Consider the following 18,187-nt stretch of genomic DNA (forward strand, 5'->3'; position numbering starts at 1 on the left):
TCCCCTCGTCAATCTACACACAATACCACATTATGACACAGCATTTTTCACAAATGTATTAAAAATAAAAAAACTTAAACATCACATTTACATAAGTGATCAGAGCCATTACTAAGTACTTTGTTGAAGCACCTTTGGCAGCAAATACAGCCTCAAATCTTCTTGGGTATGACGCTACAATCTTGACACACCTGTATTTGGGGAATTTCTCTAATTATTTTCTGCAGATCCTCTCAAACTCTGTCTTGTTGGATGGGGAGCGTCACTGCACAGCTATTTTCAGGTCTCTCCAGAGGTGTTCGATCGGGTCTACGCTCTGGCTGGGCCACTCAAAAACATTCAGAGACTTGTCCCGAAGCCACTCCTGCGTTGTCTTGACTGTGTGCTGAGGGTCGTTGTTCAGTTGGAAGGTGAACCTTCGCCCCAGACTGATGTCCTGAGCGCTCTGGAGCATGTTTTCATCAAGGAGCTCTCTGTACTTTGCTCCATTCATCTTTCCTTCAACCCTAACATCCCCACAGCATGATGCTGCCAGCACCCTGCTTCACCATAGGGATGGTGCCAGGTTTCCTCCAGACGTGACGCTTGGTATTCAGGCCCAAGAGTTCAATCCAGAGAATCTTGTTTCTCATGTTCTGAGAGTCATTTAGATTCATTTTGGAAAACTCCAAGCTGGTTGTCATGTGCCTTTTACTGAGGAGTAAAGGCCTGATTGGTGGAGTACTGCAGAGATGGTTGTCCCTCTGGAAGGTTCTCCCATCTCCACAGAGGAACTCTGGATCTTTATCAGAGTGACCATCAGGTTCTTGGTCACCTCCCTGACTAAGGCCCTCTCCCCCGATTGCTCAGTTTGGCCGGGCGGCCAACTCTAGGAAGAGTCTTGGTGGTTCCAAACTTCATCCATTTAAGAATGATGAAGGCCACTGTTCTTGGTGACCTTCAATGCGCCGCAGATTTGTGCCTCGACACAATCCTGTCTCGGAGCTCAATGGACAATTCCTTTCACCTCAAAGGGGTCTGAATACTGATGTAAATAAGGTATTTCTGTTTTATTTTTAATACATTTGCAAAAATTTATAAAAACCTGTTTTCACTTTGTCATTATGGGGTATTGTGTGTAGATTGATCAGGATTTAAAAAAAATGTAATCCATTTTAGAATAAGGCTGAAACATAACAAAATGTGGAAAAAGTCAAGGGGTCTGAATACTTTCCGAATGCACTGTATGGCTCTGTAATTTCAAAAGGGTATCTCAGGACATGATAGTGACCGGCCGTTTTATGAGTTACTGTAGATTTGCATAGGCCTTATTTCCAGATCAGTGTAGGGCTTTAGTCTGAAGCGTATACACATAGTCATGAATTCGTATTAAATATCTTTCCACTGAAAGTCCTATTGTTCATGTTTAGTAAAAACACACATGAATAAACACGTGATAAGACATATGCATTGGCCTGTTCAATTGGTCCTTTGTTTGAATAGCTTCAAGGTATGACCCATACACAAAACAATGCATTTCTTGTTAATCTTTTTATTCAAGAGTAGCATTCAAATGTTCATTATCAAAGTTAAATCAAACTACATGGTAACTCTATTCAATTGATTCAATAAATACTGTACCCTGGCCAAAACCTGCAACAACTGTATCTGATATTTACATTATATCCATACATTTCAAGCTACTTTCCTTGCAGTAATCTATTTCCCAGAACTGGACAGTAACACAACTATAACAATAGGATAAGTAAGGGTACTACTAAGACTGACAATGAATCAATAAACCATAACGATAGATTATTTAAATATATACAGATGCATTTTCAATAAATCATTCAATCTAAATCTTTTATCAAACAAGAGACAGAACATTTTAGTTTAGGTTGTAACACATGCAGGTCCTGCCCTTAAATGTGTAAACAGTGGCATTTTAGCAGTGGCATTACACTTGGCTTTGCTTGTTACAGTAACTGAGTAGTCTGTCTTCTGGAGTCAGAGAGAGAAGGGAGGTGAATGGTCCCAGTTGGCCAGCCTGCATCGTGGAATATTAATGTGTTCTGATAGATACTTCATTCAGTAGATTATATCATCATTCTGTAATCCTCTGCTGGCCTGGGATTGGTTATTATGTCATCATTCAGCGCGCCCGCCATCTCATTTAACATCTAGGCTAACTCAAGGACAAAGGAGAGAAGAAACCATATCGTTTACACCATGATAAGAGAACAGAAAACTTGTACAGTTTGCATATTGCTTGCTAATAGAGTTCAGTAATTCAAGGATTTGACATGGATCCCAGAATTCATGGCTTTTACCCATTGAGCCGGACAGCCGGTACAGCAACATCAGTAGACCAGTGAAACTTAGCAACATCTCTCCCATCACAACTACACCAGACAAAACAGAAAGTAGTGTCAGCCCGGCTAACACTCCAGTTGACCCCTACGTGGAGACAACAAGGACATATAGAGACAGATATAGACTAACAACGACAAATATGTTTCCATATACAATACTGCAAATGGTAGTATACATTTGTGAAAAGATATGCTTTGAGGACCATAATGACCAAACAGTGTTGTTATCCGAAGCCCAGGATATTGTATTTCAGGAGCAGAGAGGGAAGCAGTTTGGATATGTTTTTGTTTGACTACATCCTCTTCTGACTCCATGTCCATAAACAGTGAGACTGTTAGTATTACACATACAGTGCCATGGATGGCCCCTAACTCCCAGGGTCAGAGCTGTATCGGTGTGCAGTTGTCCAGGGGCTCTCCAGGTCCAGAGCTGTGTGTTTCCCAGGCAGGGAGCGCCGCCGGCCATCCGAGGGCTCTGACTGAGCCAATCCTGTCCCTGACCCCGGCACTGACACTGAGAAGTTCCCATGTTTGACCAGGCTTAAGAGCACAGTATCTGGATGGCTGGACAAGCCCAGGGGTTGAGGCTCTGGGCGGATGCTAATGCGAAGAGGCTGAGTCTGGGGAAGTGTGTCCAGGACTGGGGTTGGCTCCATGCTGTGCAGAGACTCACAGGACTTGGAGGGGCTGTCGTCAAAGTCTGTGTCGACCAATAACTGAGGTAAAGAACAAGAGTGAGAGGTGAGAAGAATGATAAGATGATCTACAGTACACAACTACAGAATACCCTCTCAGAGTGAACATGGAAACATAAAAGTGGGGTAATTGGTTGATATACAGTAGGCTAGATAAGACAGACTGATCAGTTGTTTGCTATGGATCCAGACGAGGGATGATAGCCCCAACCAGCTGATGACCTACATCCAGAGGGGGTTAGACCAGACCACCTGGTGGGCTTAGCGGATTTCCACCCAACATCCTAATGTTAATGGTGTCTTTAACCCAATGTTTTTGCACAAAAACAAACGCTCTCAAACCAATGTGCTGCTATCACACTGATGACACAACTGCAACTGCACTACGTGACCTTAATACCGGCAAAGAATGTCAGCATGTCAGTAAATCAACTGCACTAAATTGATAACCAGGTTCAATCTAAAAACAATCACTTGGAAGATGTGTCTTTCACCAGCCAAAATGCTTTGATGGTCCCACGTCAGTGTGCTCAGTTGCAAATTGTGGTATACAGTACCTGTGAGAGGGAGGCTAGGGTCTCTGAGTCCAGTGGTGAGGTAGGCTGCACCAGCCTTTCTGCAGGCCTGGGGGTGAGGGTGGGGGTGACAGACGGTTCAGGGGAGGAGGACACTGTGCTGTAGGCCGGGGGCACCAGCACCATCTGTCTCTGGAGCAGCTGCATGATGGCCCCGATGTCTGTTGACATCCGTGACTCCAATCTGAGGGATCCCAGTAGAGTAGTCAGAATCTACAACCACAGCTACAACCACATTTACACCTCAAGCCTTCCATCCTTGAAGTACCCAATGTCCCAACAGCAAAGGTTTGGGATGTCATCGACTGCATCCCAAATGGCACCCTATACCCTGGGCCCTGGTCAAATGTAGTGCACTAAATATGGAATTAGCAGACCTGTAGAGCTGTCTCTGCAGCAGGTCCAGCCTGTTCTCTAGCTCGCTGCGCTGCCGTCGGTTGTTGCTGCTCTGGGCAACGTTGCGAGTGGGAGGATTAGGGGGAGGGGAGGGCAGGCTGTGGCAGGGTACCTCCTGATACTGCTGCTGCACACGGCTCTCCCCCCAGAAACTGAAGATGTTGGAGACACCTGAGATAGCCCCTGATAGAGAGTGGAGGTTAGACTGACAGCTAGTCCAGCTCATACAATATCTACATCAGATGCATACAGTATACTGTACTGACATGAATAGCAGCATGTGTGGCTATTATATTGGTGCATCAATGGAGATAAATAACACCACTGAGATCTAACACAAAGGCAAAAGTTTTGTATAAAAGTAGTGCTCATGAATGGATTGTCTACCTGAGAGAGCGTTGCAGGTGTTGCCAGTTTTGTGGTTCATCTCATCTTCTGAAGCACTGCTGATGTTGAGGATGGTGGTTTCACTATAGGGGGTCCCCATTAGTGAAGTTGGTTGTACAGGGCTGGTTAACACTGACTCCTCATCTCCGCTGGAGTGGGAAGGAGAATAAACTGAGTTCCTCAGCCCCTCAAACTCTGTGTTCTGCCCATCTCCCTGATCTCTGGAGCTCTGGCCTCTGGCCCTGCGGACAGGTCTCTGGGATGGATTGGTCTCCCCTGCATCTGTGAGGCAAGGCAGAGAATGCAGAAAGTTTGTCCCAAATGGTATCCTATTCCCCATTTAGTGCACTACTTCTGACTAGGGCCTATAGGGTAATGCATAGGGAATAGCGTGCACCCTCAGAACAGCCTCAATTCGTTGGGGCATGGACTCTACAAGGTGTCGAAAGCGTTCCACAGGGACGTTGGCCCATGTTGACTCCATTCTTGATACACACAAGAAACTGTTGAACGTGAAAAACCCAGCAGCATTGCAGTTCTTGACACAAACCGGTGCACCTGGCATCTACTACCATACCCTGTTCAAGGGCACTTAAACCTTTTGTCTGGCCTATTCACCCTCTGAATGACACACATACACAATCTATGTCTCAATTGTCTCAAGGCTTAAAAATCCTTCTTTAACCTGTCTCCACCCCTTCATCTATACTGATGAAAGTGGATTTAACAAGTGACATAAATAAGGGATCAAAGATTTCACCTGGATTTACCTGGTAAGTCTATGTCATGGAAAGAGAAGGTGTTCTTGTTTGTATACTCAGTGTGGATAGAACAGACTTAGAACAGTCTAAATTGAAGCAAGTGTGATTAATGCAAATTGAATGGGTTTACTCAAATCAAACTGAATTACACATAACAATCTAATCTAGCTGTGTGCCAGTCAGAGTACTTGACTAACAGGGTACCACACCTCTGTCCGAGCTGAGAGACAGTTCTTGTCTGGGAATCCGATGGTTGACTCCACCATGGTCAGAGTCCTTACTGCTCATTGAGCCAGCAACCGTGGCAGTCTGAAAAACAGCGAGAAGAAATAGAGTGATTTCTTTAGTCAAAACATTTGAATTCCAACAATCAAATGTAAAGATAAGAGACAGCATATTCCTCTGAATCTCACTTTCTAGCAAGGAATTAGTGACAAAATTATTTAACAAAAAACCCACTCACATCCCGGAGGTTGAATGTGATCTCCAGGTTCCCCCAGAAGTAGTCAGAGAACTCGGGATACATGTCCAGCACCTCCAGCATGTCCTCCCTGTGGATCTTATGGAGGTCACAGTAGGTCAGAGCCCTCACGTTGGCATTGGACTTCCCTGGACGGGCATACATGTTAATGGGCTCTCCGAAGATGTCATTCTTACCTGCAGGAAGGGAAGGAGAGATTGTTTACTGGATGTAGCTACATTAGACGATACCATATCTAATTTAGAATATGATCAACATGGATATATGATATGCTTCAGATATTGTGGATATTCAGAGACAATGTGTCATTCATTCATATGTAATTCACTTTTTCTGTATTCATTTATAGTGATTTACAAGGTTTCCAAATGGATGTGATCGCTCATATTCTTGTGACTAACATAGAAGTAACCACTAGATGAGGATGTTACGCTCAACATTGTGGAGGGCTATGAGGCATATCAAGGAGTGGAGGAGATGAGAGAGACTGGGTTGAAAGCCTCTGCAACAATATACAGGTTAAAAGCCAGAAGGTTAAAAGCCACTGCTTTAGGATAGGGCTGATATTAGTAAATTCAAATCAAGTCCATTTTTATTGTGCCATATGGAAATGCAGTTTAGTTTATATCCTACCCAGGATGGCCACCACCACATCCCCTCTCAGGATCTCTATGGAGCCACGGGAGATGAAGTAAAGGGCTGAGATGATGTCACCGGTGTGAACCAGAGTGTCGCCTGGCGGTGCGTGGGTGGTCTTAAACCTCATGGCCAGGGCCCGCAGGCAGCCCTTAGTGGAGCCCTTGAAGGCCTTACAGTTCTCCAGCAGGGTGCGGTTGAGGTGCAGGCAGATATCAGCCTGTAAGCACTCTGGGAAGCCCTTCAGCACCTGGACAACATAGAGGAGTGGACAGACATCAGCAGGTTTGTCTTTTGTGACGACCACTGCATGTTGCCTTTTTACAAGTACTACTTTGTGTCCATTTCGCCACACTTACAGTAAATGACCAGAACAAGTAGCTGTGTGTGTGTGTGTGTGTGTGTGTGTGTGTGTGACTCACAGCATTCATATCAATGCCGTTAGTGTAGGACCAGGCATGTTGGAAGTACTCCTCCAGCCGCTGCCTCAGTGGGTTGGGGATCTGGTGGAACCGGATGAATTCTCGAACCCGCAGCATCTGGGTGTGGTAGCGAGCTGTGCCGGAGTAGAGCCGCTGGATGATGGCTGACACATTACCAAATATGCTAGCATACATCAGAGCTGTTGATAGACAGAGAGAACTGATATAGAGGTCTCGGCATATTTCCAAAAAAGAAACGTAACATTACAATCCTAGGAAAACATGATGATTTTGTGCATGTACGGGGCTGTAGTGGAGCAGGTTGAGAGCTTCAAGTTACTTGGTGTCCACGTCACCAACAACTAACATGGTCCAAGCACACCAAGACAGTCGTGAAGAGGGCACGACAAAACCTATTCTCCCTCAGGCGACTGAAAAGATTTGGCATGGGTCCTCAGATCCTCAAAACGTTCTACAGCTGCACCATCGAGAGCATCCTGACTGGTTGCATCACTGCCTGGTGTGGCAACTGCTCGGCCTCCGACCGCAAAGACCTATAGAGGGTAGTGCGTACGGCCCAGCACATCACTGGGGCCAAGCTTCCTGCCATCCAGGACCTCTATACCAGGCGGTGTCAGAGGAAGGCCCTAAAAATGGTCAAAGACTCCAGCCACCCTAGTCATAGACTGTTCTCTTTGCTACCGTATGACAAGCGGTACCGGACCGCCAAGACTATGTCCAAGAGGCTTCTAAACAGCTTCTACCCCCAAGCCATAAGACTCCTGAACATCTCATCAAATGGCCACCCAGACTATTTGCATTGCCCCCCCCGATCCCCTCATTTTACACTGCTGCTACTCTCTGTTATTATCTATGCATAGTCACTTTAATAACTCTACCTACATGTACATACTGTATTACCTCAATTACCTCAACTAACTGGTGCCCCCGCACATTGACTATACCGGTACTCCCGTTATATAGCTTCACTATTGTTATTTTACTACTGCTCTTGAATTATTTGCTACTTTTATTTCTTATTCTTTTTTTTAAAGGTTTTTATTAAAATGTTATTTTTGGACTGCATTGTTGGTTATGGCTTGTATAAGTAAGCATTTCACTGTAAGGTCTACCACACCTGTTGTATTCGGCGCATGTGACAAATAGCATTTGATTTGATTTGATCAAAATGTGCAGCTTTTTATATTAGTAGACACGATACAGTAAAATGAACATCCCCGGGGGAGAATTGCCTTGGGCAGTGGGCACGAGATATGGCTATCCAATAGGTTGAACACATCCCACAAACATAATCCATAATTACACATTGTCCATTCATGTGTTGTCAAATTTCAAATCATGGGTTAATAGAGGCATAGCGTGTATATAAAGCAATACTTATTTGTGTATTGAGGGTTAATAATTGTGACTTACAGCCGATGAGCATGACGCAGATGGAGAAGATCTTCTCAGAGTTGGTGTTGGGTGAGACATTTCCAAAGCCCACGCTGGTCAGGCTACTGAAGGTAAAGTAGAGTGCTGTCACATACTTGTCCCTTATGGAGGGACCTGACCCTGGTATAGTCTGATTGTAGGGTTTTCCGAGCTGGTCACCCAGAGAGTCCAGCCAGCCAATCCGGGCTGCTCCTGCACGCTCCACATTACCAATGGCGTACCAGATACAGGCCAGCCAATGAGCTATGAGGGCAAAGGTACACATGAGGAGGAATAGGACGGCCGCTCCATATTCAGAGTATCGGTCCAGCTTCCGAGCTACACGCACCAATCGCAGGAGCCGAGCAGTCTTCAACAGACCAATCAGAGTTGTTGTCTAAAACGGTATAAGTCAGAAAGAGGTCAAACAATGGTCATTCACACATGCAGAACACCTAGCCATAAAACCAAACTTGTTTTATTACTTTCACTGTGTCAGCTTACTTAAGAAATAATAAATACATATTTGCACGGATTCTTATAACAGACTCTCACAGCAGCATTTGGATAGGTACAATAAGACCATTCCACCCTGATCTCCTCACCTCTTCTCCCGAGCGGTATATGAGCAGGTCAAAGGGGATAGCCGCCACCATGTCTATAAGGAACCAGCCTTTGAAGTAGTGCACGGCGATCCGCTGTGACTGGCTGACCACCTCGTCATTGTTGTTGACGTACGTCGTCCTGAAGTTGATGATGATATCAACAATGAACATAATGTCTACGATGAGGTCCACCACGTTGAGCGGAGAGCAGGAGTAACCACAGGTCTGCATGGCCGCCCCCTCCTGGTCACTAAGGAGAAAGGCCGCAGAGTAGGGGGTGAAGATGGCAGTGTAGATGACCAGGAGCAGGATGACCCAGTCCCACACCGCCTTGAAGGGGCTGTAGTGCAGGATGGTCCATTTATGGATGCGAGGGGTCTGGAGCTTGTACTCTGGTAGGACATCTGCACCTAGTGAGAGGACCTTGGGAAGGAAAGAAAGGAAATGTGACTGACTTTGCTGATGAGACTGAAATCAAAAGATGGAAGGGTGTTGAATTTGATGACCACAAGGGAAACCTGTCCTCTAAAAACGATGTGGTCCAAGAGCAAATATGCTCTTTAATGTAGGCCAGTGTCATCATTTACATTTTTGGAGGATTTGACCTTTTTCTCTACTTTAAAGCCACTTCAAATTCAAGTTGTACCAATGAATAGGATGGGAGCACACAAACAGTGGATTATTGAGCGTAGCCATTAGGCTTCAACACAACTACTTGATTTATTATAGCGCAAAAAAAAAAGCAAAGGAGCAAATGAAACAGTATTGCACTTTTCATGTAGCCAGCTAATAGCCTAACCACCAATCAAGCAACTTATTACGGGCTAAATGTTAAAATGTTGCTGTGACAATATAGGTCAAATGAAGATCCTACAACAGGATTGAACATTTAGAGACCATAATGTTGCTTGATCAGTGCTTAGGCTTTTAGCTGGCCAAAAGCAGGCTACATGAAAAGTGAAATGCTGTTAATATAACCGTGTGTTAGTGTGGGCGTTCAGTGAATTTATGTAAATCACGAAGCTCATCTGCATTTCCTGTGGTGCAGAAAAATTCTCAGCATCCAAAGAGTAATCAAATTAAGATCCTATATCTGTACATATTGAAATCAAGATGACAGTGTCAGCCCTGAGCTGGCCCTAGTCAGTGATTGCGGTCCAAACACTGAAAAGACTATCCCCTCAGCCCTCAAATTAAGTGGACACTTCTGATGACGTATCATGACGTCTGATGAGTATACACTTGCAGGGCAAGGGGCGAGGGAGGGGGGAAGGAATGATAGACTGTTAGACTGTTCTCTCGGCAAGCGATACCGATGTACCAAGTCTGGAACCAACAGGACCCTGAACAGCTTCTAACCCCAAGCTATAAGACTGTTAAATAGTTAGTTAAATAGTTAACCAACAGCTACCTGGAATATCTGCATTGACCCTCGTTGCACTAATCTCTTTTGATTTATCACGTACTGTATGCTGCTGTTACTGTTTATTATCTATCCCGCTGCCTAGTGACTTTATCCCTACCTACAGTATATGTACATATCTACCTCAATTACCGTGCACATGGACTCAGTACTGGTACCCACCCGGTGTATATTGCCAAGTTAACGTTACTCATTGTGTATTTATTCCTTGTTTTTATTTTATTTATTCCTTGTAGTTATTATTGTTTTTGTTTACTATTTCAACAACAACATCTCTGCATTGTTGGGAAGGGCTCGTAAGTAAGCATTTCATTGTTAGTCTACACCTGTTGTTTACTACGCATGTGACAAATCAAATTTGATTTGATTTAACAAGAGACTGGAGTCGAGGAGCAGGTGGCTCCAGCCTTCAGGCTTCTGCAAAGAAAATATGACAGACGAAGTTAAAGAACTGTACACACTTATGGGAGGGCATGTTGGCAACTTCTTATAAATATCATCCCTTCGTGCACGACACCATAACATCCCCATAATGTCCCCATAACATCTTTGCAAACTGTAGTTCCAAAGTGAAGATCAAATACGAATGGAAATAAATTACAAAGATATGAGCCTTCTGTGTACCATGCATCTTCAGCTAAAGCACATTGAATCACATTACCTGCATTAGCCCTAAGCCCTGTGGTTATTGTTTCTTTGTATGTGTAACCGATGTGAAATGGCTAGCTAGTTAGCGGTGGTGCGCGCTAATAGCGTTTCAATCGGTGACAGACCGTGAAGTAGTTGTTCCCCTTGCTCTGTAAGGGCTGCGGTTTTTGTGGAGCGATGGGTAACGATGCTTCGTGGGTGACTGTTGTTTATGTGTGCAGAGGGTCCCTGGTTCGAGCCCAGGTAGAGGCGAGGAGAGGGACGGAACCTATACTGTTACATATGATATCAAAGCCAGGTACAGAACATCTACACAACAAAACAGTGTACATAAGGCAAACTGAAACAGTGTGACAGTCAGAGTACTGAGGACTTCCAATCAAGCTCTTGCCGTTCTAATGATAATCTCACCGACCAAACTCTCCCCAGCCTCTCAATCACTCACCAAAACCCAATCAAAACTCACTCTTGTATGGGCTGTCTGGCATTCTCTGGGGAACTGCTGGTCAGACTCATGCCTCCACTGTAAATTACAGAATTGTAAATAAATAAATAAATAAAGGTGTATTATTCCCCAATTCCAGAAAAGCATACTGCCCTCCCAAGCAAAAAGGCGGTAACTGCTCATAGAGTGGAACTGAAAATAATGGCTTCAAAGTTTTTTAATTGTCCAGCCAAATTAATTCTAGGGTTATCATTGGAGATGTAATGGTCTGTTGCCTTACTATGAGTACATTTTTTATTCATGTTGACCCTGACCTCTGACATGACCGTTGACCCTTAAACGGCAGTTACTGCCTTCTTCCTTGGCATGAAATGTTATAAATTGCAGGGTAATACCAAAGCAAAGAGCAGTATCTGCCATTTTCATTTGTTAGTTTACTATACTTCTCATTTATGCTATTAATACAAGAGCGGTGTAATTACTGAGTAACAGAGTTGAAACTGCATCCTTTGTGTCTTCCACTAAGATACCAGTTGCATTTACATAGAGATGTAGGTTCTGCATTAGTCACATTACATACTGTGTTTGACAAATAGCCCATGTCTTGTTATAAGAATAAATGTGAAAAGTAGCACTGAAATTGTTTGAATTACATGAAATGATGACCTGTCTTGTAATATATAATGAAATAACATGATTGAAGTATGATGTAGGGTAACACAAATTATAAAAAATGACCATGAGATTGCTAAGAAAAATATTTTATTAGTATTTTTTCAAATTACACTTTTGAATGAATAAATAACAGCTTTAAGAATACATTTTAAACATATTTACATGTTCATATTCACAAGAGGACCCAAATGGCAATTGATAAAATGCTGAATAGTTACATTTCATTTTTAAGTAACATTTCATTTTTAAGTAAAACTTCTTCAGTGCTCTTCCATATCACTCCTCATCCTCAGCAATGCTGTTCACAGCCAAGTCATTCCAGAACTGCCTTCGATGTGCAGGCATCAGAGGACACAGCTTGGTGATTATGTCCATCTTCTTGAACTCTTCTATCCCTCTATCCTGTGTACGTAGTGTCGAGGGTGTCTCTAGAGTGACTTTCTTCATGAGGAAGTCAAGCTCTGTGAAGTCCTTTTCTTCATGGGAGACTTTGTAGAAGAGGCTCCTGGATCCACGCCTCAACTGGATCTCAGCCATCTCTGCCAGCTTTGGTGCTGCTGCCTTCTTCAGCTTGACGATGGAATGGCCAGCTTTCCATGCCAGGATGTTTTCCTTTTTCATTCCGACCACCTCCACCTTGCCTGCATTGGAAGTAGTGACCACATGGAGGAAGTCCCCGAAGTCGTACACCACACCTCCAGGTCGAGCTTTCATTTCCTGTTCCACGCCATGGTGGAAACTGTCTGCACTCATGAAGGTGTGTCCTGGCTCGAAGAACATGAGGGTGATGTCCTCCATCAAAGTTGAGTCAGCATTGACAACGCTCACCAGTGATGTTAGGAGGTACCAGTTTTTGTTTTGAGAAGTGCAGTTATCCACCCAATACACTGCATGCTTGACATCTCTCTCATTCTCCAGTGCTATTACGTAAGATTAAGTAATCTCCTCTGCCTTCCGACCAGCTGTTCCTTCATGCCATACCACTGAGATTGTTTTCGTCTTCTTTTGAGACTTCTTTCCAATGGTAGCGAATGTCTTGTGATAGGGAACAATTCTTCTTGTGAAAAATGCTGTTTTCACACCTGGCATGTGAGGGAGCATGATGACTTTTTGCATATCAACACTCCTCACAGACCAGTCCTCAGGCCAATCTTTCTGTGAATCAGCCTGGTAATGGCTTCTGCTCTGCCCTGCAGACTTCTTATGTTCCTCATATTTTCTACATTGCATGCAGTTGAGGTTGCTGATGGTGAATTCAGGTGCTGCATGGCTGTTGTCTTGGCAGGCTTGGGTTCCCTGTGCTCCATCTTCAGATGATAACCCTGCACCAAACAGAGCTCGCACTCCTCCTCTCCAAGCTTCACAAAGCTGATGTTCCTTCCCTTTACCGCCTTGCGATAGGTTTCATAACCGCAGCTGGCATCTTTGTTCTTCTCCTTGTAGTCATTATGCATGAACCGAATACTGACGTCACTAGGGAGGTAGAGGCGATGGGGGGCATGCTCTCATCTGTAGTGGCTGATTTGGGAATGGAAGGATTGGATTCATGTTCAATTTGCTCGCTGAAGCTTTCTTTCCCCTCTGATCCTTTGGTGGAATCAGTTTGGTTGTGATTGACTTGCCCATCATTGTGACAATCAACCTGTCATTTTTGGGGTGGTAGCCCAATGTTGTCAGAAAAAACACTTTGCACACGTGTTGTGCAGAACCGCTCTGGTTTGGAAGATGGTACTGAAACGGTCTGCTGGGTCGACTGTCAGCACCAACAGTGCCATTTTTCTTAGATTGCTGTGCCAACATGTGGAAGATCCATGTCCTCTTCTCCTTATACTTCATCTCCCAATACTTTTCCCATATTTCCTTTCGCCTAACCTCTGAAATATTCTGAGTACATTGCCTCTTGCATTTGGGACCACATGGCTTACCCATTGGTGGAATCTTGGATTTCTTGTTTGATAGGTGTTCTGGAGTTGTGTCCACGGCCTCAGTTGCCACTTGTGCTGGAACATCCAACTCTGAAGGTGGATGATAATCTTCATCATCATCATCATCATTGGCACTTGATTTCTCATCTGATAGACTGATTTCTAAGGAGTCAGAGACCACCCACTGGTTCTCTATTTCTTCAGATAGTGTTGACACTGACTTCAGTTAAATGGGGTAGATCAGGAATCTTTGTTGGAATGTGGCCCTCAAACTCAACTGAAATAAATAGAGCAAATAATCAGGGACATGCATCCTAATGATTCTATTCTGTTAAGGATGATAATAATTAATACTGAGATTTTCTGGTGTTCAAACATATGATCATAATCATTTTTTTATTATTCTATAATATAGGATATAATCTATGTTGATTTTATCTTGTGCAAACATTATCTTAATAATTTTCACTGTCATAACTCAGTTCATCTATTAATTTCATACCTGCTCTCAAAAAGGCTCTTACATTTTCATTTCTATTTACAAATACAAAAAAATTGAATGGATGGACATTGACAGGAATAAAACCTAGTATTGATGTGGTTGTACTGTCCTAATACACCCTCACATGGCAACTTTGATCCGCATTGATACTAATCATCTAGGCCACAGGGATTGGTGGAAGTCATGCAAAACAGTTTTTTCCGCATTCATGTAATGATGGCACCGAAGCAGACATATTGAGCTCACGTTTGACATGTCAAAGAAACTTGTTGTACTAATTACATATGCCACCAACAAAGGTGATGGACACAATTTGGGATTTTAACTTTCCTGACCAGGACAGTCACGCAATATTGGAATATAAAAGAAAAACAGAAACCCTGAAAATGTGAGTAGATGAATTATTAATGAGCTAGCAATGCTGTGTGTGTGCTCATCCGGAAAACGAGTGTGCGTTGCTTTTGACAATTCAGTATGGGGTGTACGTCCAACTGACCGTCAGCTGGCTAGAGATCGTGTGTGTGGTGTAAGGTTACGGATTCAAATAACCCATTGAATGTCAGAATATAACTACAAGGATTATATTAATTATAGGTATAATAGATTGAAGCTAGTAAAAACTGCTGATCGTCTCTTATGGGGGAACATGTAGCACAAATCTATTGCTTCATACTAATGCTAGCTAGGTAGGTTTTGACGTTTTGGTAGGGGCGCGTCAGTTTTAGCTAGGAGGCTGTCACTGGCTAGAAATCGTGTGTATGGTGTACTGATTCAAAGATTACATTTCAGAATATAATTCATTATATGGCTAATAGATTGACGTTAGTATCAATTGCAGATCTCTTATGAGAGCAGGTAGCGTTGTTAGTCTATGCTCGCTAGCTAGTTAGTTAATTTTGATGTCAGATCTACTTAGCTAGCTAATTTGTGGCAACAGTTTGGGGAAGGCTCTTTCCTGTTTCAGCATGACAATTACCCTGTGCACAAAGCGAGGTCCATACAGAAATGGTTTGTCAAGATCTGTGTGTAAGAACTTAACTGGACCGCACAAAGCCCAGACCTCAACCCCATTGAACACTTTTGGGATGAGTGCAGGCTATTATAGCAGCAAAGGGGGGGAACCAACTCTTCATGCCCATGATTTTGGAATGAGATGTTCGAAGAGCAGGTGTTCACATACTTTTGGTCATGTAGTGTATATATACAGTATACACACACTGAGTATACCAATGTAAAGGAGGCACAGGGAAATAAATGATTACAAATATATCATTTTCACGAAATAAACACACAGAGTGATTTACTGAATTAGGCATACAGTGATGCTTTTAAAAATACAATTAAAAAAATTGAATTGGGGCTTTAACATCCACTGTAGCCCTACAGACTGCTTCACACAATATACATATACAACATAAAGACTCTAAAAGCCAGAAACATGATTAACTGATGTTATATTTGAATATTTATCCTGCTCATTACATACCAGTCAGAATGAGAAATGACAGCAGATCCAGAAAAGGCAGCAAATAGATAGCAATCATACAAAATTACATTTTGGGCTGAACACAGAACATACAATTTTCCTCACCCACAGAAATACACATAACAGCAGCACTAAATGTCTTGCTATCGACATCCCAGTTGGTAAGTAAGACCATGTTTAATTTATGTTTCTATTCCTGTATCTATGCTAGGATTACCATAAACAACTTCACACAACTGGCACTTCAATCATATCCTTTCATGACTGGTACTGTGAATTACTGGATCATATTGAAATATCTAGGTCTATGATATCTAGGTCTATGAATATCTATCTATGATGCGCATTGACACCTATTGACACATCTCCACATCAATGTCAATTGTTATTGTGAGGAAAAGCTCCATCCACAGATTTCCATAAAACAAGTCTTAGTTGATATGTTTCACTCCAGTGTCCCCCTATCGTAGTCCGTAGGGCTTTCCCTGTCGCCCTCATCACACAGCCTCCATCACAGGTGAACTCAGCTCTCCCTCCTCTTGCATCTTTTCAAATATATTCCAAAGTGTATTCTAAGGAGAACAAAAGCTCCTGGGGTCCTCCAGGGAACTCTGCAATTGGGAAATGTGCTAAATGCATTGGAACTGGGACAATTGATTCTTTATTAGGCTACAGGATGTCAAGTAAGTGCACATATGTGTTTCTAACTTTAGGTTTCGTTGTGGTTTGAAGCAGAGTGGCAATGCTATGACTGCTTCTGCCTCCGAGAGAAGGAGAGCAAGAAATAAAGAGCATGCAGGGTATAGATTGCGAGTTTTTCCACATTGTTACGTTACAGCCTTATACTAAATTGGATTAAGTAAAATGTTTTCCTCATCAATCTACACACAGAGTGAAAACAGGTTTTTAGCTATGTTTGCAAATTTATAAAAACCGAAATACCTTATTTACATAAATATGTCAGAGCGAAAACCAAGCCATGAGGTTGAAGGAATTGTCCATAGAGCTCAAATACAGAATGGTGTCGAGGCACAGATCTGGGGAAAGGTACCAAAACATTTCTGCAGAATTGAAGGTCCCCAAGAACACAGTGGCCTCCATCATTCTTAAATGGAAGACGTTTGGAACCACCACGACTCTTCCTAGAGCTTGCCGCAGGCCAAACTGAACAATCGGGGGAGAAGGGCCTTGGTCAGGTAGATGACAAAGAACCAGATGGTCACTCTGACAGAACTTCAGAGTTTCTGTGGAAATGGGAGAACCTTCCAGAAGGACAACCATCTCTGCAACACTCCACCAATCAGGCCTTTATGGTAGAGTGGCCAGGCGGAAGCCACTTCTCAGTAAAAGGCACATGACAGCCCGCTTGGAGTTTGCCAAAAGGCACCTAAAGGACTCTCAGACCATGAGAAACAAGATTCTCTGGTCTTTACCTACATGTACATACTACCTCAAATAACCGGTGCCCCCACACATTGACTCTGTATTGGTACCCCTCGTATATAGTCTCGCTCTTGTTATTTCACTGCTGCTTTCTAATTACTTACTTTTATCTCTTATCTGTATTTTTTAAAACTGCATTGTTGGTTAGGGGCTCGTAAGTAAGCACTGTAAGGTCTACCTGTTGTATTCGGCGCATGTGACTAATACAATTTGATTTGATGAAACCAAGATTGAACTCTTTGGCCTGAATGCCAAGCGTCATGTCTGGAGGAAACCTGGCACCGCTCAATACCATCCCTACTGTTATGTTCGGTTAATTACTGATGTCCCCTTTAAGAATGGAGCACCCTTGGTCATGCGCAGTGTTGTTCTATGTTATTCTGGTACTAACTCGTTTTAGTAAATGTGAAGCTCCAGTTCAATTTCTTGTATTCAGTCTTTCTTATTATATAAATAAGTAATAAGAGTTAAGACACTACACCTACGGTGAAGCATGGTGATGGCAGCATAATGCTGTGGGGATGTTTTTCAGCGGCAGGGACTGGGAGACTAGTCAGGATTGAGGGAAAGATGAACGAAGCAAAGTAAAGAGAGATCCTTGATGAAAACCTGTTCCAGAGCACTCAGGACATCAGACTGGGGCGACAGTTCACCTTCCAACAGGACAATGACCCTGAGCACACAGCCAAGACAATGAAGGAGTGGCTTCTGGACAAGTCTCTGAATGTCCTTGAGTGGCCCAGCCAGAGCCTAGACCCGATCGAACATCTCTGGAGAGACCTGAAAATAGCTGTGCAGCGACGCTCCCCATCCAACCTGACAGAGCTTGAGAGGATCTGCAGAGAAGAATGGGAAAAACTCCCCAAATACAGGTGTGCCAGGCTTGTAGCGTCA

At 43.3% G+C, this 18,187-nt stretch overlaps 1 protein-coding gene across 1 annotated transcript in view; it reads right to left on the bottom strand.

The window, feature by feature from the left end:
• Window positions 1-1,523: 1,523 nt before the first annotated feature.
• The window catches only part of LOC110508666 (voltage-gated inwardly rectifying potassium channel KCNH2), a 28,028-nt gene continuing 11,364 nt past the window's right edge, over window positions 1,524-18,187 (bottom strand). Inside the window, exons 2-11 of the mRNA XM_021589368.3 lie at window positions 8,747-9,169; window positions 8,142-8,538; window positions 6,708-6,907; window positions 6,283-6,535; window positions 5,632-5,825; window positions 5,378-5,477; window positions 4,408-4,689; window positions 4,002-4,203; window positions 3,607-3,808; window positions 1,524-3,070 (exon numbers count right to left, since the gene is read on the bottom strand). Coding sequence (XP_021445043.3) covers window positions 2,723-3,070; window positions 3,607-3,808; window positions 4,002-4,203; window positions 4,408-4,689; window positions 5,378-5,477; window positions 5,632-5,825; window positions 6,283-6,535; window positions 6,708-6,907; window positions 8,142-8,538; window positions 8,747-9,169 — 2,601 coding nt within the window. The 3' untranslated portion in view covers window positions 1,524-2,722. The remainder of the gene's footprint in view (window positions 3,071-3,606; window positions 3,809-4,001; window positions 4,204-4,407; window positions 4,690-5,377; window positions 5,478-5,631; window positions 5,826-6,282; window positions 6,536-6,707; window positions 6,908-8,141; window positions 8,539-8,746; window positions 9,170-18,187) is intronic.

This window comes from Oncorhynchus mykiss, chromosome 28, assembly GCF_057628025.1.
Source record: "Oncorhynchus mykiss isolate SJ-2025 chromosome 28, ASM5762802v1, whole genome shotgun sequence".
NCBI lineage: Eukaryota > Metazoa > Chordata > Actinopteri > Salmoniformes > Salmonidae > Oncorhynchus > Oncorhynchus mykiss.